The sequence below is a fragment of the Borostomias antarcticus genome, assembly GCF_949987555.1.
Source record: "Borostomias antarcticus genome assembly, chromosome: 8".
In the NCBI taxonomy this organism is placed as follows: domain Eukaryota; kingdom Metazoa; phylum Chordata; class Actinopteri; order Stomiiformes; family Stomiidae; genus Borostomias; species Borostomias antarcticus.
Genome location: NC_140241.1, coordinates 11,987,233 through 12,010,672, shown reverse-complemented (window position 1 = coordinate 12,010,672; position 23,440 = coordinate 11,987,233). Strand labels below are relative to the sequence as shown.

Here is a 23,440-nt window from a genome sequence, read left to right as displayed (position 1 = left end):
AAAAGGTGATATAACCTATAGATAAAAGTTTACTAATAGAGGTGAAAATAACAATACAAGGTCAAAGCAATAAGTACACTACACACACACACACACAACTACGCAGGCTGAAGGCTTCTTAATTACTCCCTCTCTTTGGCTCAACCAATGGCGGCCTTATTGAGCAAGCAAGCCAAGCAGCTCAACTGTACCTGTAGGACCAGAGAGGCAGCACTGCCAGGAATCTGCCAGGAAGTTCCCTCCCCTTCGACCTACTTCCCTGTTAGAAGGTACAACCTGCTTCAAACACACACTCCACATCCAGAACCCGTCAGCCCAAGCAGGACCAGGATCTTCCCGTCAGAACAACCAGAAGCAGGTGAGATGTCTTGACTGACCCCCAGGAGACGTAGTGCCTCAGCTCCTCATCTTCAGGGACAATTAAACCCTTGCTGCTCTAGAAAACTGCTATTGTGCTTTAATGTTTCTAATAAGAAAAGCAAACATTTTGTACAAACCCATTTGCAAATACGTATAGAAATATAGAAATCTAGCACGTGTAGTTCTTTGTTTCAGACTAAATATCAGCCAAAATGTATTGAGTAGTGAATGTATACAGTATATTATGTATACCTGTAGCCTATAGTAACCAGGCCAGCCATACAATGGTGTTGTCATTTCCCAGAAGCTTTTATGTTCCATATTTCCCCTTGGGTGTCTGTCTTATGTCATTTTTATGTCATGACTCCACCCCCACGCTGAAGCCATGAAGGAGGCAGAACACGTCCATGAAGAACGAAGCGGTTCAGAGTCGTCTTATAGGACAGAGAGATCTCACTACGTTACTCTAATTCAACTGCCAGTGTCCCCTTATTGTGTGATAAGGTTGCATTATATTTTTATATCATTCCAGCTTCTGATTGTTTTCCTTTCCGTCTACTGGACCGTTGTGCTTCCCAGAGTGGTCAAGATGTCCGTGACTGTGACCAAGGCAGATGGGGTGACCGTGGTCACAATGACCACTAAGTCAGGTAGCAGTTGGCCTCCATTTTGTCATCTACTCGGTGCTCTTTGCTCCACCCCACTGTGCTTCTCCGTGTCCCAGCAACTGAGGCTGCAAGCCAGGTCCCAGGCCGTTCTGGGGGTGAGATAATGACAACCACTAAATACACATTAAATACACAGAGACGCGCGCGCACACACACCATGCACGCACGCACGCTTGCGCACACACGCAAACACACACAAACGTACAGTACACACACACACGTCCATTCACTTTGTCACATTTTTCATCTGTGTTAAGGTACAATAGATGTGTTAAGCTACTGTCTTCATTTATAGACCATGCAGATCATGGTGGGGCTGCTCAACATTGGACTTGGGGCAATCCTCCTGAGCACTGGTGGATATCGCCCCCTGCTGTTTCCGTACTGGCTGGGTGCTGTGGTAAGACAACATCCTCATCAGCTAACTAGGGATGGGACAGTTACCGGTGTCACGGTGAACCGCGGTGAAAACAGTACAACCGCTTACATTTTCATTTATCAAGATAACCGTGCATCAAAAAATAAAATAAAAAAAGATAACCGTGCATGACTACGTCACTGAAATCATACTAAATGCTGTCTGACTTTGAAAAACATGCTAAATGCTTTCTGACCCTCTTCCCCGTTCAATTTCTGAGGAAAAGCCACACAGGTAGCAGCGCGTAGGCGGAGTTTTGACTCCAGGCGAAAACAACAACACTAGCGGCATGGCCGAAAGTGAGATTTTGGCGGAGAGCGAATGGCTGAACGCACAAAGCGATCTAGGCGTGGTTACATTTCACAAAAGTGAAAGAAAAGGAGGCGAAATGCAACCTGTGCTCTAAGATATTTTCCTGCAAGGGGTAAATACAACGTCTATGTTAAAGAACTTAAATGGTGCCCATCAGATTAGAATTGGGACTTGCACTACATTTCATAGTCTCAAAGTGCGAGACAGACCAACTCCCTCGTCCTCTTCTACCACACCAGCATGCTGTGCGCAAGGCATAGCCTATAGGCTACTTTATTTAATTTATATGCAGTATAATTTATTTTTAGTTTTTTCACGTTATGCCCTGTGCATCAGTAGTGTCACAAATTAACAATAGCAATTCAGTTCTTTTAAGAATTTATAGTTGTCTTGTTTTTCCATCAAATAGTAGAAAAGTAGGGTATCGATAGTGGGACCGATAAAGACTCGAATCGTTAAGCAGTCTCAATAATGGTATCAGTATCGATAAAAATTTACGAGACCCATCCCTAACCGTGATAAAACCGTGAACCGTGATAATTTTGGTCACTATAACCGTGATATGAAAATTTCAAACCGTCCCATCCCTACAGCTAACATCTTATAATGTTTAACATTGTCACCTCAAGGCCATCAAGGTAGACTAGACTAGAAATACACAGCTGGTGACTTCCTGCCCGCTGACATTCATAGTGCAAACCAATAAACCTTTCAGATCTGTGACAGCCAATCAGGATCTCTCTGAATGAGGGTGTAAACTGGGGAGCAGGTAAAAAATGCCCCAGAAAAGTGATTACCATGCTTATCCAGTACAAGAGGGGCTTTTATAGATCTATCAATTACTGTGCGGCATTTCATCAAATCAAATTGTATTTCTACAGTATAGGAACAAACACAACACAGTCAACAGAGTTAACATATCATTTCCACCACACCAAAAGCCAACAAATTGTGGAGAAGGTAAATTGAAAACGCCCCAAAATGTGTTGGTTTTTGGTGTGTCGGAAATTATCTGTTGACTCTGTTTGTTGACTCTGCATGGTGTTCATTCCTATGCAAATAAAGTTACTTGGATTAGCCTAAATGACGTACAATACATGATAGATCTGTTGGTTGTAATGCAACCAACAATGTATAACATGTCCAAACCTAACAAATAATGTCTACTGTCATTGTTTTTATTTATTTATTGTTATTTAACTGACGTTTAAATTTTGTCCTAGTTCATTGCGGTTGGGATCATGTGTGTTCTAGCTGGGAGGTTTCCCAGTCCCTGCTTGGTGAGAAGCTAACGCACATTTGATTGTCATTGTACTGTATACTGCACACAGCATGCTATGTTATAACAGTGTTATAAGCATAGTCTACTCAACCACATGAGTTGGGGTGATTCCCTAGCCTGGCTTCAACAGACACAATTCCCCAAAATGTGAGACAAAGAGTCTGGAACTGCTGAGTTTATTTTCGATTTCCAAGGGGCATTATAAACAGGTGTAGATTAAAATGCCTCAGGACACAATTGGATAGAACTACAACCAATCAGCAATGAAACGTGGGTTAGTCATCAAATCATCGTATCTAGTGGATACTAGCCTCGCGTCACCAGTCTCTCCTCAGGGAGTATTTACTTCACTGCCTTAAGCCCGCCCCTTCTTCCGGCTCGAGCCTGTAGAGCCCGCCTCCTACTTCCGCTTGCTTTATTTTTCCTTAACCGGTAGTTCTCCTCACATCTTCGTTTACAATTTTCGTTGGTGTTATGCCTGGTGATGCCATCGCGAATGTTATCTACTCGAAACTTCACCATGTGCAGCCTACAGTAAAAAACATTACAACAACTGTTCTTCTTCCGGTCCAGACCGGATGATTATGCGATGCGTCATCGCGCTTCTGCTCTAGACCGGCGAACAACTGCGAACGAGACAGGCCTCAGACCAAGTGGATACAGTCGCTGTATCAAACCCGCCCCATGTTAGATTAACAGTTCTGATTGGCCCGTCAAATATCTGGCGGCTGGAAATCAGTCTGAATGAGAACGTGACCAGACTGATCTGTGGAGAGAAACAGAATGGGAACGTGATCAGGATGGCGAAGCCAGGCACATTTGAGTTGAGCCAAACTGTACTCTGACTGATTTACTATTCTCAGGATATTCTAAAAGGTTGTTTATTTAAGCAGCTGTTGATCTGTGCTCTGCTCTTGTGTCGTAGGTGGGGCTCAGTGTGATAGTGAACATATCTGGCGCTGCCCTGGCCATTACTGCCATCGTGCTCTACTCCTTCGACCTGGCAGACGTCTTCTTCTATCCGCTGTGTCCGTATGGTTACTATTCAGATGTTGACAACTACAATGGTTATGGTTACGGCAGGCAAAGCTACGGGTATGATCCAACACCTAGTGCGCAGGAGAAACTCAGGCTGCAGTACGCGAGGATGTGCAAGGATATCGAGCAGATTGTTGTGGTGAGTTCACTTTAGAAAGCATCATATTCTGTATACGTCAGCTGTGTACTGCAGTAGTTGCCAACTCTTTGCACCTGCTGGTCCAGACATTTCTTCCACAAAACAACAGCATTATTGGCACCTCTGGTAAAAAGAAGTTTGTTATTACAGTGAGTGTACACATGTAGACATATACAGGCAGTGCTGCAGGATGTTTCAAACCTTTATTTATACTCGTAAAGCACTGAGTTTTCCCTCATTTACAGTGTTGACGAGTTATGTATGGATGTATGCCAAAGCCAACACTCTTGCACCAAGGTTTGGCACGTGTTCAGCTGGAGTGGTCACTGTTCAGAGCATTCTGTACTCTGCTCTATACTGCCCTCCTGTGGTCGTGCTCTAAAAAAGCTGGTATCCAGAGGCTTCAAGTAGCTTATAATGATGCAATGACACTACTCCTTAAAAGACCCAGGTGGTGTAGTGCGAGGGAAATGCTTGTTACTGAGTCTGCACTTTTCATGCAGTTTTAAGAAATGTGATGTTTAAATGCATGCAACGTCTGGATGAGTCAGATAACAGCATTGTAGTGTCTGTCTGACCCTGAGATGAGCTGTTCTTGATACACATCCAGGCTTAGGGAGCACTGGCTGAAGAGCCTGTATGTTTGAATATAATTGTTACAATTTCCTTGTCTTGTGTCTTCTTTATGTTCTTTTCATTGACCCGAGTCTGTCAATAAAGCTTTCATTCATTCATTACAAAGCAGGCCTGGTAACTTGTAGACTCACGTTATGCATCCAAGCTTTAATATTGTGTGTGTGTTGTTGTTGTCCCATCAGATGTTGCTGAAAGCCCTGGACATAGTGCTGCTCATCCTGGCCGTCCTGCAGCTCTGTCTGACCATCAGCTCTGCTGTCATGAGCCTCAAGGCTCTTTGTTGCAAGAACAAACAGGAGGGGACAGAGGTATGAACAGAGTTCGACAATATAACAGCCTTATAAACAGCTGCACAATTATAGTGTAACAGGCTAAAGATACCTGTATAGTGGGGACGAGTCTTCCACACCCACCAGGCGGTTGGAGCGCAGATAATCTTGTTCCGACGTGCCCCAACACTTGGTGTCGCTTTCCTAAGCGTGGGATATGAGTGAGCTCGATGGGGCCTTAGGATTTGAGTACCTAGGGATATTGAGGTCTATACTGGACTCCCTGTTTTGTAGCACTGTCCACCTGTAGCCTATCCCCATGAACCCCACTCAGCTTTGTAGGTGACACCCCCCCACACCTAGTGAATATGAACACTGACGTTTCTATTGAGGTATACCCTCCACTGGGACTCACTGTATTCGGTACTCCTAGGTATTCACTCTTTTAGCACTCTTATGTTCAGCCTACGTAGGATAATGCATACCCAATGAAAAAAAACACTGTAATCATGAACATAAAACACTCCACATCGTATGTATAATGATAATTATTATTACTAGTAATTACCAAGCCAGTTTTACTTTAGTACAATTTAACAACAACAATAAATATAACTAGAAAGTACATTTCCTGGAGAAAATGTGAGGTGGGCTAGCTGCTGCAGTTGTATGTAACAGCTACTGCTAGAACTACTACGGACCAGGCAATCTCCATGCACCCACCGGCGAAGACCGTGCGTCTCTAGCCCAATCAGGGGCTGAGTTGTGGGGTCTGTGGTGTGGACAGTGGCATGGTGGTGAGACTCCGCCCCCTCAGGTCAGAGCTGGTCGAGGACAGTGCATTCCTCTCCAGGCCACCTACCCGCCCGCACCGGTGAAGACCATGTGTCTCTAGCCCACTCAGGGGCTGAGTTGTGGGGCCATGGCGTGGATAGTGGCGTGGGGGTGAGACTTCGCCCCCTCAGGTCAGAGCCAGTCAGGGACGGTGTAGCCCTCTCCGGGCCACCTACCTGACTCAACCGGTGAAGACCGTGTGTCTCTAGCCTACTCAGGGGCTGAGTTGTGGGGCCCATGGCGTGGATAGTGGCGTGCTGGTTAGGCCCCGCCCCCTTGGGTCACAGCTAGTCGGGGACAGTACAGTGACCTCTGGGCAATTTCAATGCATCCACCAATGAAGACTGTGTCTCTAGCCCACTCAGGGGTTGAGTTGTGGGGCCCGTGGCATGGATAGTGGCGAGGTGATGAGACTCCACCCCCTCAGGTCAGAGCCAGTCAGGGACAGTGTACCCCTCTCCGGGCCACCTACCTGACTCCACCATGAAGACCTCCGGGCAGTCTCCTTGCACCCACTGGTGAAGACTGTGTGTCTCTAGCTCAATCAGGGGCTGAGTTGTGGGGTCTGTGGCGTGGTGGCGAGACCACCACGCCACCACGAAGAGAAAAAAAGAAAGAGAAAGAAAGAGAAAGAAAGAAAGAAAGAAAGAAAGAAAGAAGGAAGGAAGGATGGAAGGAAGGATGGAAGGAAGGAAGGATGGAAGGAAGGATGGAAGGAAGGAAGCAAGGATGGAAGGAAGGAAGGATGGATGGAAGGACGGATGGAAGGAAGGAAGGATGGATGGATGAAAGAAAGAAAGCAGGATGGATGGAAGAAAGAAATAAAGAAAGAAGGATGGATGGATGGATGGATGGATGAAAGAAAGAAAGAAAGAAAGAAAGAAAGAAAGAAAGAAAGAAAGAAAGAAAGGAGGATGGATGGATGGATGGATGGATGGATGGATGGATGGATGGATGAAAGAAAGATAGAAAGATGGATGGATGGATGGATGGATGAAAGAAAGAAAGAAAGAAAGAAAGAAAGGAGGATGGATGGATGAATGGATGGATGGATGGATGGATGGATGGATGAAAGAAAGAAAGAAAGAAAGAAAGAAAGAAAGAAAGAAAGAAAGAAAGGGAAGGAAGGAAAGGAAGGAAAGAAGGAAGGCTGGAAGGAAGGAAGGAAGGATGGAAGGATGGATGGAAGGAAGGAAGGAAGGAAGGAAAGAAAGAAAGGAAGGAAGGAAAGATGGAAGGATGGAAGGATGGATGGAAGGAAAGGAAGGAAGGATGGAAGGAAGGATGGAAGGAAGGAAGGAAGGAAGGAAGGAAAGAAGGAAGGAAGGATGGAAGGAAGGAAAGGAAGAAAGGAAGGAAAGAAGGAAGGAAGGAAAGCAAGGAAAGAGAAATAAAGCAAGAAGGAAGGAAGGAAGGAATGGAAGGAAGGATGGAATGAAGGAAAGAAGGAAAGAAGGAAGGAAGGAAGGAAGGAAAGGAAGGATGGAAGGAAGGAAAGATGGAAGGAAGGAAGGAAAGGAAGGATGGAAGGAAGGAAAGAAGGAAGGAAGGGAAGGAAGGATGGAAGGAAGGATGGAAGGAAGGAAAGGAAGGAAAGGAAGGATGGAAGGAAGGAAGGAAAGAAAGAAGGAAGGATGGAAGTAAGGCAAGGAAGGATGGAAGGAAGGATGGAAGGAAGGAAGGGAAAGGAATGAAGGATCGAAGGAAAGGAAGAAAGAAGGAAGGAAGGAAGGATGGATGGAAGGATGGATGGATGGAAGGAAGGAAAGAAAGGAGGAAGGAAGGATGGAAGGAAAGAAAGAAAGAAGGATGGAAGGGAAGGAAGGAAGGATAGATGGATGGAAGGAAGGATGGAAGGAAGGAAGGAAAGAAAGAAGGAAGGAAGGATGGAAGGAAGGGGAGGATGGAAGGATGGAAGAAAGGATGGAAGGAAGGAAGGAAGGAAAGAAGGAAGGATGGAAGGAAGGGAAGGATGGAAGGAAGGATGGAAGGATGGAAGGATGGAAGGAAGGAAGGAAAGAAAGAAGGAAGGGAAGGAAGGATGGAAGGAAGGAAAGAAAGAAGGAAGGGAAGGATAGAAGGAAGGAAGGATGGAAGGAAGGAAAGGAAGGAAAGGAAGGAAAGGAAGGAAGGAAGGAAGGAAAGAAGGAAGGATGGAAGTAAGGGAAGGATGGAAGGAAGGATGGAAGGAAGGAAGGAATGAAGGATCGAAGGAAAGGAAGAAAGAAGGAAGGGAAGGAAGGATGGATGGAAGGATGGATGGAAGATAGGAAAGAAAGGAGGAAGGAAGGAAAGAAAGGAGGAAGGAAGGATGGAAGGAAGGAAGGAAAGAAAGAAGGATGGAAGGAAGGGAAGGAAGGAAGGATGGATGGAAGGAAGGAAGGATGGATGGAAGGACGGATGGAAGGAAGGGAAGGAAAGGAAGGAAAGGAAAGGAAGGAAAGGAAGGAAGGATGGAAGGAAGGAAAGGAAGGAAAGGAAGGAAAGGAAGGAAGGAAGGAAGGAAAGAAGGAAGGATGGAAGTAAGGGAAGGATGGAAGGAAGGATGGAAGGAAGGAAGGAATGAAGGATCGAAGGAAAGGAAGAAAGAAGGAAGGGAAGGAAGGAAGGATGGATGGAAGGATGGATGGAAGATAGGAAAGAAAGGAGGAAGGAAGGAAAGAAAGGAGGAAGGAAGGATGGAAGGAAGGAAGGAAAGAAAGAAGGATGGAAGGAAGGGAAGGAAGGATGGATGGAAGGAAGGAAGGATGGATGGAAGGACGGATGGAAGGAAGGAAGGATGGATGGATGAAAGAAAGAAAGCAGGATGGATGGAAGAAAGAAATAAAGAAAGAAGGATGGATGGATGGATGGATGGATGAAAGAAAGAAAGAAAGAAAGAAAGAAAGAAAGGAGGATGGATGGATGGATGGATGGATGGATGGATGGATGAAAGAAAGAAAGAAAGATAGAAAGATGGATGGATGGATGGATGGATGGATGGATGGATGGATGAAAGAAAGAAAGAAAGAAAGAAAGGAGGATGGATGAATGGATGGATGGATGGATGGATGGATGGATGAAAGAAAGAAAGAAAGAAAGAAAGAAAGAAAGAAAGAAAGAAAGAAAGAAAGAAAGAAAGAAAGAAAGAAAGAAAGGAAAGGAAGGAAAGAAGGAAGGCTGGAAGGAAGGAAGGAAGGATGGATGGATGGATGGAAGGAAGGAAGGAAGGAAGGAAAGAAAGAAAGGAAGGAAGGAAAGATGGAAGGATGGAAGGATGGAAGGATGGAAAGGAAGGAAGGAAGGATGGAAGGAAGGAAGGAAAGCAAGGAAAGAAAGAAATAAAGCAAGAAGGAAGGAAGGAAGGAATGGAAGGAAGGATGGAAGGATGGAATGAAGGAAAGAAGGAAAGAAGGAAGGAAGGAAGGAAGGAAGGAAGGAAAGGAAGGATGGAAGGAAAGATGGAAGGAAGGAAGGAAAGGAAGGATGGAAGTAAGGAAAGAAGGAATGAAGGAAGGAAGGAAGGGAAGGAAGGAAGGATGGAAGGAAGGATGGAAGGAAAGGAAGGAAAGGAAGGAAGGATGGAAGGAAGGAAGGAAAGAAAGAAGGAAGGATGGAAGTAAGGCAAGGAAGGATGGAAGGAAGGATGGAAGGAAGGAAGGAAAGGAAAGGAATGAAGGATCGAAGGAAAGGAAGAAAGAAGGAAGGGAAGGAAGGATGGATGGAAGGATGGATGGAAGGAAGGAAAGAAAGGAGGAAGGAAGGAAAGAAAGGAGGAAGGAAGGATGGAAGGAAGGAAAGAAAGAAGGATGGAAGGGAAGGAAGGATAGATGGATGGAAGGAAGGATGGAAGGAAAGAAAGAAGGAAGGAAGGATGGAAGGAAGGGGAGGATGGAAGGATGGAAGAAAGGATGGAAGGAAGGAAGGAAGGAAGGAAGGAAAGAAGGAAGGATGGAAGGAAGGGAAGGATGGAAGGAAGGAAGGATGGAAGGATGGAAGGAAGGAAGGAAAGAAAGAAGGAAGGGAAGGAAGGATGGAAGGAAGGAAAGAAAGAAGGAAGGGAAGGATAGAAGGAAGGAAGGATGGAAGGAAGGATGGAAGGAAAGGAAGGAAAGGAAGGAAGGATGGAAGGAAGGAAAGAAGGAAGGATGGAAGGAAGGGAAGGATGGAAGGAAGGATGGAAGGAAGGAAGGAAAGGAAAGGAATGAAGGATCGAAGGAAAGGAAGAAAGAAGGAAGGGAAGGAAGGAAGGATGGATGGAAGATAGGAAAGAAAGGAGGAAGGAAGGAAAGAAAGGAGGAAGGAAGGATGGAAGGAAGGAAGGAAAGAAGGATGGAAGGAAGGGAAGGAAGGATGGATGGATGGAAGGAAGGAAGGAAGGAAGGATGGATGGAAGGACGGATGGAAGGAAGGGTGGATGGATGAAAGAAAGAAAGCAGGATGGATGGAAGAAAGAAATAAAGAAAGAAGGATGGATGGATGGATGAAAGAAAGAAAGAAAGAAAGAAAGAAAAGAAAGAAAGAAAGGAGGATGGATGGATGGATGGATGGATGAAAGAAAGAAAGAAAGAAAGAAAGAAAGAAGGATGGATGGATGGATGGATGGATGGATGGATGGATGGATGGATGAAAGAAAGAAAGAAAGAAAGAAAGAAAGAAAGAAAGGGAAGGAAGGAAAGGAAGGAAAGAAGGAAGGCTGGAAGGAAGGATGGAAGGATGGATGGAAGGAAGGAAGGAAGGAAGGAAGGAAGGAAGGAAAGAAAGAAAGAAAGAAAGGAAGGAAGGATGGAAGGATGGATGGAAGGAAAGGAAGGAAGGAAGGATGTAAGGAAGGATGGAAGGAAGGAAGGAAGGAAGGAAAGAAGGAAGGAAGGATGGAAGGAAGGAAAGGAAGAAAGGAAGGAAAGAAGGAAGGAAGGAAGGAAAGCAAGGAAAGAAAGAAAGAAAGCAAGAAGGAAGGAAGGAAGGAATGGAAGGAAGGATGGAAGGATGGAAGGAAGGAAAGAAGGAAGGAAGGAAGGAAAGGAAGGATGGAAGGAAGGAAAGATGGAAGGAAGGAAGGAAAGGAAGGATGGAAGGAAGGAAAGAAAGAAGGAATGAAGGAAGGAAGGGAAGGAAGGAAGGAAGGAAGGATGGAAGGAAGGATGGAATGAAGGAAAGGAAGGAAAGGAAGGAAGGAAGGATGGAAGGAAGGAAGGAAGGAAAGAAAGAAGGAAGGATGGAAGTAAGGCAAGGAAGGATGGAAGGAAGGATGGAAGGAAGGAAGGAAAGGAAAGGAATGAAGGATCGAAGGAAAGGAAGAAAGAAGGAAGGGAAGGAAGGAAGGAAGGATGGATGGAAGGAAGGAAAGAAAGGAGGAAGGAAGGAAAGAAAGGAGGAAGGAAGGATGGAAGGAAGGAAAGAAAGAAGGATGGAAGGGAAGGAAGGAAGGAAGGAAGGATAGATGGATGGAAGGAAGGATGGAAGGAAGGAAGGAAAGAAAGAAGGAAGGAAGGATGGAAGGAAGGGGAGGATGGAAGGATGGAAGAAAGGATGGAAGGAAGGAAGGAAGGAAAGAAGGAAGGATGGAAGGAAGGGAAGGATGGAAGGAAGGAAGGAAGGATGGAAGGATGGAAGGAAGGAAGGAAAGAAAGAAGGAAGGGAAGGAAGGATGGAAGGAAAGAAAGAAAGAAGGAAGGGAAGGATAGAAGGAAGGATGGAAGGAAGGATGGAAGGAAGGAAAGGAAGGAAAGGAAGGAAAGGAAAGGAAAGGAAAGGAAGGAAGGAAGGAAGGATGGAAGGAAGGAAGGAAGGAAGGAAAGAAGGAAGGATGGAAGTAAGGGAAGGATGGAAGGAAGGATGGAAGGAAGGAAGGAAGGAAAGGAATGAAGGATCGAAGGAAAGGAAGAAAGAAGGAAGGGAAGGAAGGATGGATGGATGGAAGGATGGAAGATAGGAAAGAAAGGAGGAAGGAAGGAAAGAAAGGAGGAAGGAAGGATGGAAGGAAGGAAGGAAAGGAAAGAAAGAAGGATGGAAGGAAGGAAGGGAAGGAAGGAAGGAAGGAAGGAAGGAAGGAAGGAAGGAAAGAAAGAAGGAAGGATGGAAGGAAGGGAAGGAAGGATGGAAGGAAGGATGGAAGGAAGGAAAGAAGGAAGGAAGGAAGGAAGGAAGGATGGAAGGAAGGGAAGGATGGAAGGAAGGATGGAAGGAAGGAAGGATGGAAGGAAAGAAAGAAAGAAGGAAGGGAAGGAAGGATGGAAGGAAGGAAAGAAAGCAAGAAGGAAGGAAGGAATGGAAGGAAGGAAGGATGGAAGGAAGGAAGGAAGGATGGAAGGATGGAAGGAAAGAAGGAAGGAAGGAAGGAATGAATATGAATGCTACCACAGTAGTCAATAAAGGGTGCCTGTACAGAGAGCATGCACGTGTCCCCAAATTCAAATCCCAACTGACACTGAGCATCCTCTCATTCACTTCAATGGAAAGGCATGTTGGCTTCAGACAGCTCTCTCTCAAAAAGTATAAAGGTCACAGCCTAGATTTTGACACCGTATGAATCCTGAGAAAATGCTGAACATTTTAGGCTATTATATGTCCGTGTAGCTTAAAAACTGTAGGCATGGCGACGAGTTAGAAAAAGAGTAAAAATGCAAAATTAGCAGCTCAAAAGCTAGAGTGCGTTGCCATACGTTTCAATGAGGAGCGCAGTTGCCGAACAAATTGTCATACAGCGAAAACTATAAGTCACACTGCTTAGATACTTACATTGTACGAATCAGCAGAGTTGTGTGAATGTTTTGATGTATAATATGTGTGTGAGCTTTCAAAACTGTAGGAGTGCCAGCAGTTTACAAAATGTGTGAATATTTTCAAAGCAACTGCTGCCACCACTCTAAAAACATAAAATTTCTGAACATTCCAAAAGCATTTCAAGCAGTTTCAATAGGACAAAAAAATGTTTTAAAAGTTAAATTTCTTAAAAACTATAACAAATATCAAAAATCTGAATGGATCCGTTCAAGAGCTGAACGTCATGAACATTTTAAAGTTTGAATGAAGTTTCTAGCACAAAGTATGAAGAACTAGTTAACGTCCAAAAAAGCGGGGAGAATAATAATAAAGAAAGAAAGAAATAGTGGGAATATCACAAGTTGGGCTAGCTTCTGCAAGCTAGCCCACCTAATAATCATTCACCTACTGGAGCCCTTTTCAGCTCTCAGCCTGAAATTCAAAAAAAAAAAAAGGTCCCTTGGACACATCAAATATAAACGGTCTCTCAGAGCACACAGAGAGAACCCCACATAATTATCACACACTTCAATGTTTCAAATACTCCAATCAATCAGTAACTGAACATATTCTAGACACCTCTGCACATTTGGTAGTATCAAATCATATAATAATTGAACGTGGGCCCACACCTCTATAAACTAAGCCGACATACTAGTAACACCCCCAAAACCCTGCTGCAGCGCTGAGACGAAGCTAGGGAACGTAGTGGCCCCAAAGCGAATGGCCCCTTCACTCTGACAGAGCAAAATAATAAGAACTGTAGCTCCCACACGCAATCCCCAGAACTGTCACCTGATCTCCGGGCAGCTTGGATGGAAGTCGGCTGGTGACCAGTCCCCGATGGGAGAAGAAGCACCTCTCGAGTTCTTCTTTGTTCCTGCCGACTCTGCTGGTCACCAGGCCGACGCCCAACTAGCTCTCCTTAGAGCCAGTCCTCCCCAAAGGGAAAAATCACAGCAGTGTTCTAGATGACACTTCTGGTGTCTACAATAGCACCCGTTTATTCCAGTGGCTATACATGTGTGTAATGCAGAAGTTATTCTTCATTCCTCTCAATCATATCCTCCTCTTGTATCTCCTACCCTAAACATCTATCAATAGATAGATGCCGGGGTCGTATCCCAGGGCAGTCTCACTAATTTTCGCTCCCGAGGATACGAATATTAATCTATTGAATCGCTCTCCACTGAACGATTTCCTTAGCATTTTCGTATAACCCTAACCCATCCGGGGACCAGGCCCGGCAGGGCTGTCGTTTTTCGGGAGGCAGTCGTTTCCCCGGGCGGTTCCCCGGTGGGGCAGTCGGCGTTCCATAGAAATAAATGGGCTAACGTTTTGTCCAGTCCAGAGCGAAATTAGTTTCATCCAGTCCAGAGCGAAATTGTTATGAAATTTGCTCTATGTAGAGCGATTCAATAGATTAAATACATTTAGTTTTTGCTGGAACAAAAAGTTGTGACACTAAAAGTCGTCCGCTGAATCAGTGCAAGAAACCACAACCCTGGTTTAGACAGGTGTTAGCAGAAACTACCCCTTTTCGCAGAAGTTGCCTACCCTGTCTAGTTTCGTCCTGTGTCACTTCATAGAACTCTGTTTTTCTGCGGGACAGAGTCTCACCTAACCTGAGATTATCCAGGTGGAGATTTTCCATTACAATGAAGTCCTCTTGCAGCCACTTCTAAACGTGACGTGTGTCCGTTCGTAGCATGAGGAGCAGCCAGTACCGCTTCACACCAGCAGACGGCAGTAGAGTAAATATCTCCACATTCTGTAAACTGCCGCCATCTTACAGTTGTAGCAGTTCATAAACAGATACATCAAAATGTTCCGCTTTTTGTTCAGTCGGTTCACTTGGATAGTCAACCGAATCACGTGTTCAGTCGGTTTACAAATTGGATAAATGTGATATAAGTATTGAATTTTGCTTGTGTTCAGGGAGTCCTGGGTGTGGAGTGCTACCAGCCCCTGCTAGAGGAGGTCACCACCACTAAGCCTGCAGCTGTGTTCCAGGAAGTCCCAGGTGTGGAGTGCTACCAGCCCGTGCTAGAAGAGGTCACCACCACTAACCCTGCAGCTTAAGAGAACTCTGATATGCTCTAACTGTTCAAGTTGTAGTATTGGACATGCTGTTGCTATTCCTCTCTTTGCTTCTTCTCTTAGATTCATTTTATATCCAGATAGACTGGTGGTAGGTTATAGAGCTGGGTCAATTACTATTTGCAAATACTGATTTATCCTTCCCAGTGATATGTAAGCAATTGACCAGTCCCATGAGTCAAACCTGTGAACCAATTACTATTAAATACTTTAAAGTCATCTGTGTAATTGACCCAAGTTCAGATACGATATAAGGATTGAGATCTGTTCATTAACAACAACAGGGCAGCTACATATTCTCACTGTTTTTACTCAAGGCAACTTTAATTCTGTCATTCCTCATCTCAGTTCAACAAAATGCATGCATAAAGACATGAGTTCTACAGTACATCTTTGTTGTTGTTTATTTGTGAGTGAACACCAGGAATGCAGCAGAGCCAGACAGTATGGCAGGACAAGTCCTGTGGCACAGATGTTCACAGGGATATTCAGCTGGTCTCTGGCCCAATCTGTCAGACCCCATGTTTCAAGGGTCCGTCATCATCCCCTTACCCAAGAAACTGAGACAAGCCTGCCTTAATGACTATCACGCAGTAGCGCTCACCTCTGTGGTGATGAAAAGCTTTGAGAGGCTGATCAAGGACTACATCTGCTCCCAACTGCACACTGGATCGACACTGCACACTAAACCCTCTACAGTTCAACTATTGGTGGACTACGCCTGGCGTGCGGAGTGGGAGGCAAACACCTCCAGACTCCATGATTTTATCCTGGCCGCCAGTCGTTCCCCTACCGGGATGGACTTACCCAGACCAGCGTGGGTTAGGCTTAATCGTCTCCAGACCGGCGTCGGACGCTTCCACTCATTGATGCACAGATGAGGCTTGGCATCCTGCATGCGAGTGTGGCATCGAGGAACAAACCGCAGATCACGTCATCTAGGACTGTCCGATATATCGGACACCCAACGGAATACGTGGCCCGACGGTCGTGAATGACGAAACGGCTGTGCCTGTTTATATAGCCTGGGTGACCCCCCCCCCCCCAGGCTTGGGGTGGTAAAAGGATAGTCCCTCGTCCCCGAGCCTGGGGGGAGAGGACGATCCAACCAACCTACCAAAACGATGAAGAAGTGACTATAGTTCACCTTTCAACTTTCCGTTTCTGAGACAGTAGTTAAATACATGATAGAGCAAGTCATTCATAAAGGCTAATCGCTTAGCTAAATGAACCTATGGAGAAGTGAGCATGAAGGCTAATTGCTAAGCTAAATGAACCTATGGGGAAGTGAGCATTAAGGCTAATCGCTAAGCTAAATGAACCTATGGACAACTGTGCAGAATGGACATTTTAGAGCAGCACGAGGACGAAGGGGAGGATGACGAAGAAGAGGAGATAAATCATGAATACAAATACTACTAAATTGTACGGGTGTGCCCGAAAACAGATATGTTATTCAGAAAGGCATAGATAATGCCTTGGAAAGAGATATTTTTTCTATCCGAAGTTACTCATTATTTGGAGGGAAAAAAACAAGCGCGTCATCCACATAAGCATGTTGTTGATGAGTGAATCAGAGGAGACACCACGCTAATCTGATGAGACCACTGGCAATGTCTACAGCGAGGCGGTAAGAGAGGACACATTTTCACTCACCCATTGATGGATAAAGTTGGAAGGTCAAGCAGCAAGTTTTTTAATTCAGCTAATGTTGGCTGGTCATTCCGTTTTGGTAGGTATGGATTTGAAGGACGTTCCACTGGCCGACTTTATATCCATTGAAGTAACGTTATAGGGAAAAATAACGTAACGTTATTGTCAACTAGACAATAACTTCAAAAAATCGGCTACACTCAGTCTGATATGAAATGTGGCTTGTGGATGTTTACTACATGGTACTGCTGCCTGCATTGTCGTAGTAGCCTACAGATTATAAGTTTTAAAACAGTGTTGCACATTTAGCTTCGCACTTCATTCATGTCCAAACTCTGTTTTGCTCGTGTCATGTTGTCTTGACTCTGAAAGCAAATTTGCTAGTCATGTGACAGCTGGCATCTGAAGTGGTGGCACAGCGCCATCAACTAGGAAGGTATATTTGGTGCAAAATAGCTGAGCACCTGTAACAGTGAATTTGTACTTGTAGAAAATAGCCACACATGTGTAACAGTAAATTTGTACTTGTAGAAAATAGCCACACATGTGTAATAGTAAATTTGTACTTGTAGAAAATAGCCACACATAGTAAATTCGTAGTCACAGAGGAAACGGTGCACACCTGTAGAATATTTTCTCACAAATAAAAATACTGCGCAATACACGTCATCAACTACAACTGCTTGAATCTGCTGCTACAAGTCACAAATCGCAAGTTCTGTGCGGCTGTGACTTTTGCTCCTAACCTTGCGATACATATGGTGCAAAACTAACTTGTACACTTGTAAGCTCGTTGTTGAAAGAGTAGAGGTGGTGGGCGGATTGAGTGCAGTGCTTGACCAATCACAAGAGAGGATTTTCGAGAAGCTTTTCGCAGAGAAAAGAGAGATCAGCCTACTCCAACAGCCCTGTCCTGAACGTTAACGGCCATGGTAGCTATGTTTTCTGATATATCAGCCACCATTTTACTTTTATTAACAGTTTAAATGTGCATGCTGGTCAGGTAGGCTCATCACTGTTTTTTTGTGAAGTTTATCTCCAGGCTCATGTCATGATTTTTTGGGTCTTAAGGCCAATTCTAACTAATAGCAAGTAAAGGTGAATAATGAACCATAAAAAAGTTATCTAAAGCTCTTTAAGTTATCATAAAAAAGTAAGTTAATGAGCTTTAAAATCATTAACCAATTGAAGAACATTTAACAGCTCATTAATAACTCATTAACTAACAGTTTCTGGATGATCTATTGACTATTTATAAGGGATAATACACCTTTCCGACCAGTCAATCACGCTGAGAATAATAACTAATAAGGTTGCCTGATTTCTGAAGACCACTTCTCTGATGTCCCACAGTCAAAACTTGTTCCACGTTGCGTGTTCATAGATTAGACATTAGTTGGAAGAAAATGGTTCTGCTGTATCATAATGTTATGAGAAAACAAGCTGTACGATACTCCACACCTCCCTAGTGGCATTTGGCAAATAACATACAGCAACATTGTCAGGAATCCCTGAGAGAATCATCAGGTATGTACTGTTCACTGGACATTTTATTAACTTGCTCCAAAGCTTGTGGACCATAGTGTAAGGGGACTGGTTGGCTAGCTGACCAGAACGCAGGACCACAGACGGACAGTTGCAAGCCCAGCGGGCAGTTTAATATGAAAAGCGGAGGTACAGAGGGGCAAGGCAAAAGAGTTGTCAAATTCAGGCAGGGGTCAATCGATCAACAAACAATGTCCAGAAAATATAATCCAAGCCGTGGTCGAGGTCCGAAGAGAATGGGTCGGGAAGCCGTGTGTCAATCCAGGAAACAAGCAGCAAACAAAACCAGAATCTGGAGGAGGAGTGGAGAGTTGAATGAGTCACGGGGAAAAAAACTATAACAACTGCTAGCATGGAGACTACAGAAGACATTACTTGCCACAACGAATCTTATGGAAGAACTGGCGACGAACGTTGGGAAGACCGGATTCTTATAGGGGAGGTGATTGTATGAGTGGTGGCAGCTGGTGAGCCTCGCCCTCAGAGCTGGTTAGCAGAACCGTGTTCAGGTGTGCGGGGGTGATCACGTCGGAGGGCTGAAGTGGAAGGCTGTGGCGCGTGCGCCGCGGGAACGGTGGTGGGAGCTGGAGAGCGCCCAGGCGGAGGCGGAGCCGTAACACATAGAAACAGAAACTAGGGGGGGAAGGGGGGCAGAACTTCGTCTGAATAGGAAAGGTCTATTGTAAATCACTACCTGACTATTAACGAACATTTAACACATAATGTATAACTCGTTAACGAACAGTTTGAGAATGATCGTTAGTGATCTCATGATTCGATTCGATTTTCGAATTCTTAGGGTCACGATTCGATTTAAAATCGATTATCACCGATTCAATTCGATTTTTGATTAGATTCGATTTCCGATTTGATGATTGATGACATTTTCACCATTTGACTGCACTAACTGGTGGCTGGACTCGGTTGACCTATGACATTTGGACACTCACAAAGTACTATTATAACACTTCAGATTGAATTCACCAGTAGCCTACCACAGGGTTCTCCTCCCAAGGACCAACACAATCACACAACCTTGTCAAATGAGGACGAGAAATACAACAGAATAGAATAAAAGAAACATACTTTATTACCTTACAATTGCAGCAAAGGGACGGTTACACAGAGACACAAGGGGTATCTGTGCAAGCGCGCCGACTAGTGTCGGAACGTTCTGTATATACTATTCCACACCATACATTGGCGCGTGACTACATGTGTGAGTACCTGATTGGTTGAAACCTTTATCTAATGCTTGTCCTATGAGCTAACTACTTTCGTTTTCCATTCAGCCGATGTGATTAGGGTGTTCTCTGTTAGTTACATCTTACTGCAACACAGACAGGCTTTTCATTGTGAGGTTGTGTGTCCTTGGCAGTCAACTTATCTGCTACTGGAACACAGATAATAACAACTTTTCATGCGTACGATGTGTTCTGGAAAAGTACAAAGTGTACAGCAGTATTGAAGCTTAACTAGGCCTAAATAGACAGGCCTTGTATTAAACAACTATAATAGCACTTAATCAAAAATACCTTTCACATTTCCCCCCTTTGATCCATACTATGGATCACTCTACTGTTAACATTACTGGTGAATGATGCTAAGCTAAGCTATCAGAATGGGGAATAACAGAGTACTTGAAGACACATCTAAATAGCCCAGTGACTTTAAAACAGAGTATAAAACATAATAGAACATAGTTACTGTACTGTAACTAGTACAATCATAAAACAACAGTTTAAAATGTCAGGAATGGCATGAGTCTTTAATAGTGAAATTTACAACAGTAATATTGCTTTTGGGTTGACCCTATTGGTCAGTTGCTCAGCTTCTTGGTGGTTTGGTCTTCAGGACTCCAAGAGTCCTCTCCGGTGCTCAACCTTTAGGTGACTGCCAGCTGGTCTGTCACTGTAGGGAGGTGTTTGTAGCTCGACTAGCAGGGGCCACGGCTCTCGTGTCTACCCGAGTTAGGAGGTCCCCGTGTGGGGTGTATGTCAGTTATCAGTGTCTGGAGGTGTATGTGTGTGTTCAGATCTTGCCTGTTACTGGAGGATCACTCCAGGGTAGCCTCATGGTATTTCTGGAGGTCCCAAGCCTTCTGCTGGGCTGGGGACAGGGAGGCTTCTTCATCCTGCAGCAGGACCATCTCGGTGGCGTCTGCTCCCAGGGTGGCTCGGGTTGCTTGCAGATAGGGATGCCACAGAACACTAGTATTCCAATTAGAACCAGGACACTCACGATCATGGAGACTGCTTTCCCCGCCCAGCCAGAGAAGAACTTGGTCAGCCAATGCAGATCTCCTCCGGTGGGGGCGGTCTGGCTCAATACTTGTTCAATCATGGTGGCGCTATGTTTGAGATAGTTAGTGACATTGTCTTTGGCGTCTGGGATAAAGAAACAACAACTTATGCCTAACATTTTGCATACTCCACCTTCCCTGGCGGTGCTTATGTCCATTCATATTGGGCTAGGTGGGCGGGTGGCTTTCGCTCTCTCTGGGGTCTCCTAGGTGGTGGGGTCGGGTCCTCCTCTTCTGGGACCTCCTCTGGGTCCGCGGGCTCTGGGACTGGTTGTTCTTCCTTGACAGGGGAAAAACTGGGAACAGAAGGAATGTCAGTTTGTGGGGTGTCGGGTCCCCCCTTTGTGGGTGACTCTGGCTCACACGATGGGAAGTCTCTGGTGGTTTCCTCTGGGATGTCTTCCCCTCCAGGTTCCTGCTGGTCCTAGGGTGTATCTGTGTCTTTCTCCACAGACCCACCCATACGCCAGCATGCTCTTAGGAGTGGTTATAGCTCCCCAAGGACAGGTTACATTGTGTGTGACATTCCGATAGGTTACCGTGCAGTTGGGGTTGTGGGCGTCGACATGGATGTTGGCTCGTTCTGGTGCTGACAGGTTACTGGAGGTGGGCTGGTTGCATTGTTCCTGATCATTTGGTCAATTGAGAGAACACTTAGAATTTTTTTTTTTTTTTTGTGATGCCTGGGCAGTACCAGGATGGGGTAAGGATCTGACTAATCCCCCCTTTGCTCACGTGACCACGTCCGTGAGCAACATGACAGTAATATGTGTAATGTTACAAATATGTATAATTGCCTTTGCTGCAATTGTAAGGCAATGTCTCTAACGCACACAACACAACAGTCACTTCAATCACAACTTCTTGAATAGTAGTAGTAATAGTAATAGTAATAGTAGTAGAACAGTAGTAGTAGAATAGTAACAGAATGGTACCTTTAGTCAGAATGGGGAACGTACTTTATGTGGAACAGCAACACTGTTTAATATCGGAGTCGTTATGGTTCTATTTCGCACCGCTCGGATAAAACACTTCACACAGTCAATGAATTGAAAATCCCAACCAAAAGAATAATTCTTCAACAACTAAAATGTTAAACACAGGCGCAGCACTTCTCTGTAAGCCTAACCGGTGTTTAGGTGTGGGAATTCTTGGTCTATGGACGGACTATGTAGTTATAATGTAGCTAGCATTAAAACCTCACCGTGGCAACCAATGTGTATGTGTGGACCTTAATAATCTCTCTATATATCCTATGCCGTACGTCACAAGCGTAGCCCTAGGTATATACTCTCATTAAAAAGGAATTTTTAACTCTGTGAACAATTGGTGTACGTTTGGAACTTACTTATAATGTCAGAAAAGCAACCTCCAGTTGGTGTGTTGGTTGTCCTTTTTAGGGAGGGATTCCAGGCCTCCCTGCCCCTCTGAGCGGCCCTGCGTCCGCCCTCAACCTCGCTTGGCTAGGAAGTTGATACGTGGGAGGGTGATCAGGCTCACTCAGGCGGGCAGATCAGCTGGAATCCCACTTCTGACACCAGTGAAATGTGGTGGCTGGACTCGGTTGACCTATGACATTTGGACACTCACAAAGTACTATTATAACACTTCAGATTGAATTCACCAGTAGCCTACCACAGGGTTCTCCTCCCAAGGACCAACACAATCACACAACCTTGTCAAATGAGGACGAGAAATACAACAGAATAGAATAAAAGAAACATACTTTATTACCTTACAATTGCAGCAAAGGGACGGTTACACAGAGACACAAGGGGTATCTGTGCAAGCGCGCCGACTAGTGTCGGAACGTTCTGTATATACTATTCCACACCATACATTGGCGCGTGACTACATGTGTGAGTACCTGATTGGTTGAAACCTTTATCTAATGCTTGTCCTATGAGCTAACTACTTTCGTTTTCCATTCAGCCGATGTGATTAGGGTGTTCTCTGTTAGTTACATCTTACTGCAACACAGACAGGCTTTTCATTGTGAGGTTGTGTGTCCTTGGCAGTCAACTTATCTGCTACTGGAACACAGATAATAACAACTTTTCATGCGTACGATGTGTTCTGGAAAAGTACAAAGTGTACAGCAGTATTGAAGCTTAACTAGGCCTAAATAGACAGGCCTTGTATTAAACAACTATAATAGCACTTAATCAAAAATACCTTTCACATAACCCATTAAATATATCCCAAGCACAACATTATTGCACCATGATTAAAACATTCAGCTCATTAATGTACTTCCAACTCTTTTATACTTTATAAATATAAAGTTCAAATGATTGTTGTAGTGTAATAATTATGAACATTGTGTCTTTTTGTGATCTTTTTTATTTATTTTTATTTATTTAAAACCAACCAATTACCACCATACAATACAATATATAGTGGGTAACACTGCAGAGAGCATTAATGAATGTATCCATGAAAGAAAAAAATAATGAATGAACATCGGTCTCACTCAGAGTGCAGACGTCACTGACAACTTTACGCACCTGAGGTCAGATTCAGAGCAGGGAGAGAGAGGGGAGGGGGGGGGGACAGAGAGCGAGCAAGAGCGAAAGAGAGCGGGAATTCAGAGAAGAGAGAATTTCAGAGAAAGGGAGAGCTTTCATTTTTGATTACACAACCAACTCACATGCCTGAGCAATACATACTGTTTCAACAACTAGAAATAACTTCAGATTAGCTTTCCTCTAGGCTTCAGTGTGTGTGTGCGTGTATGTGTGTGTGTGTGGAGAGGAATGAAGTTATACTTGGTCACTCTCCTTATAGGTACATTTGCATTAATTAATTACATTCATCATAGCATTTTTTCAGATAGAAAAAATCTCCTTACCTGAGGAGAGAGGAGTGCTGCACAGGGCTGCTGCTCCAAGAAACAGTCGACCATTTCAAAGGCTCTATTCCACCTTGTGACCACATCAGTCTTCAGTTTGTGCTTTGGCAGCTCTGCAGAATAAAAAAGACCCGAGTAAGGCATGGTTCAGTGCTTTCTGATCACTAGCAGTTACAACAAATGACTGTCCGTTAACATTAGTAAAAACAGCCCTAGCTTAGCTGGAGTACCAACGTAGCTAACGTTAGCTAAAGTTGCTGGCTAGATGATGATAGGACGACAGCTAACG

General features: G+C 44.5%; 1 protein-coding gene across 2 annotated transcripts; it reads left to right on the top strand.

Moving 5' to 3' along the window:
* The first annotated feature begins 303 nt into the window (after window positions 1–303).
* Window positions 304–15,159, top strand: LOC311312374 (uncharacterized protein). 2 transcript variants are annotated; one of them, XM_084442308.1, is made up of 7 exons: window positions 304–358; window positions 940–1,123; window positions 1,324–1,428; window positions 2,982–3,038; window positions 3,966–4,217; window positions 5,036–5,161; window positions 14,639–15,159. In XM_084442308.1, exons 2-7 carry the CDS (start codon window positions 950–952, stop codon window positions 14,780–14,782), a joined length of 858 nt encoding a protein of 285 aa, XP_084298434.1. In that variant the 5' UTR covers window positions 304–358; window positions 940–949; the 3' UTR covers window positions 14,783–15,159. The 2 variants fall into 2 exon arrangements, with proteins under 2 accessions (XP_084298434.1, XP_084298433.1); XM_084442307.1 differs by having other exon boundaries at window positions 893–1,123.
* Window positions 15,160–23,440: the final 8,281 nt, after the last annotated feature.

Coding starts and splice junctions, on each gene's coding strand:
- LOC311312374 (XM_084442308.1), top strand. CDS start 950: ATGTCCGTGACTGTGACCAAGGCAGATGGGGTGACCGTGGTCACAATG. Junction 1,124..1,323: donor GGTCCCAGGCCGTTCTGGGG/GTGAGATAATGA, acceptor CTTCATTTATAG/ACCATGCAGATCATGGTGGG. Junction 4,218..5,035: donor ATATCGAGCAGATTGTTGTG/GTGAGTTCACTT, acceptor TTGTCCCATCAG/ATGTTGCTGAAAGCCCTGGA.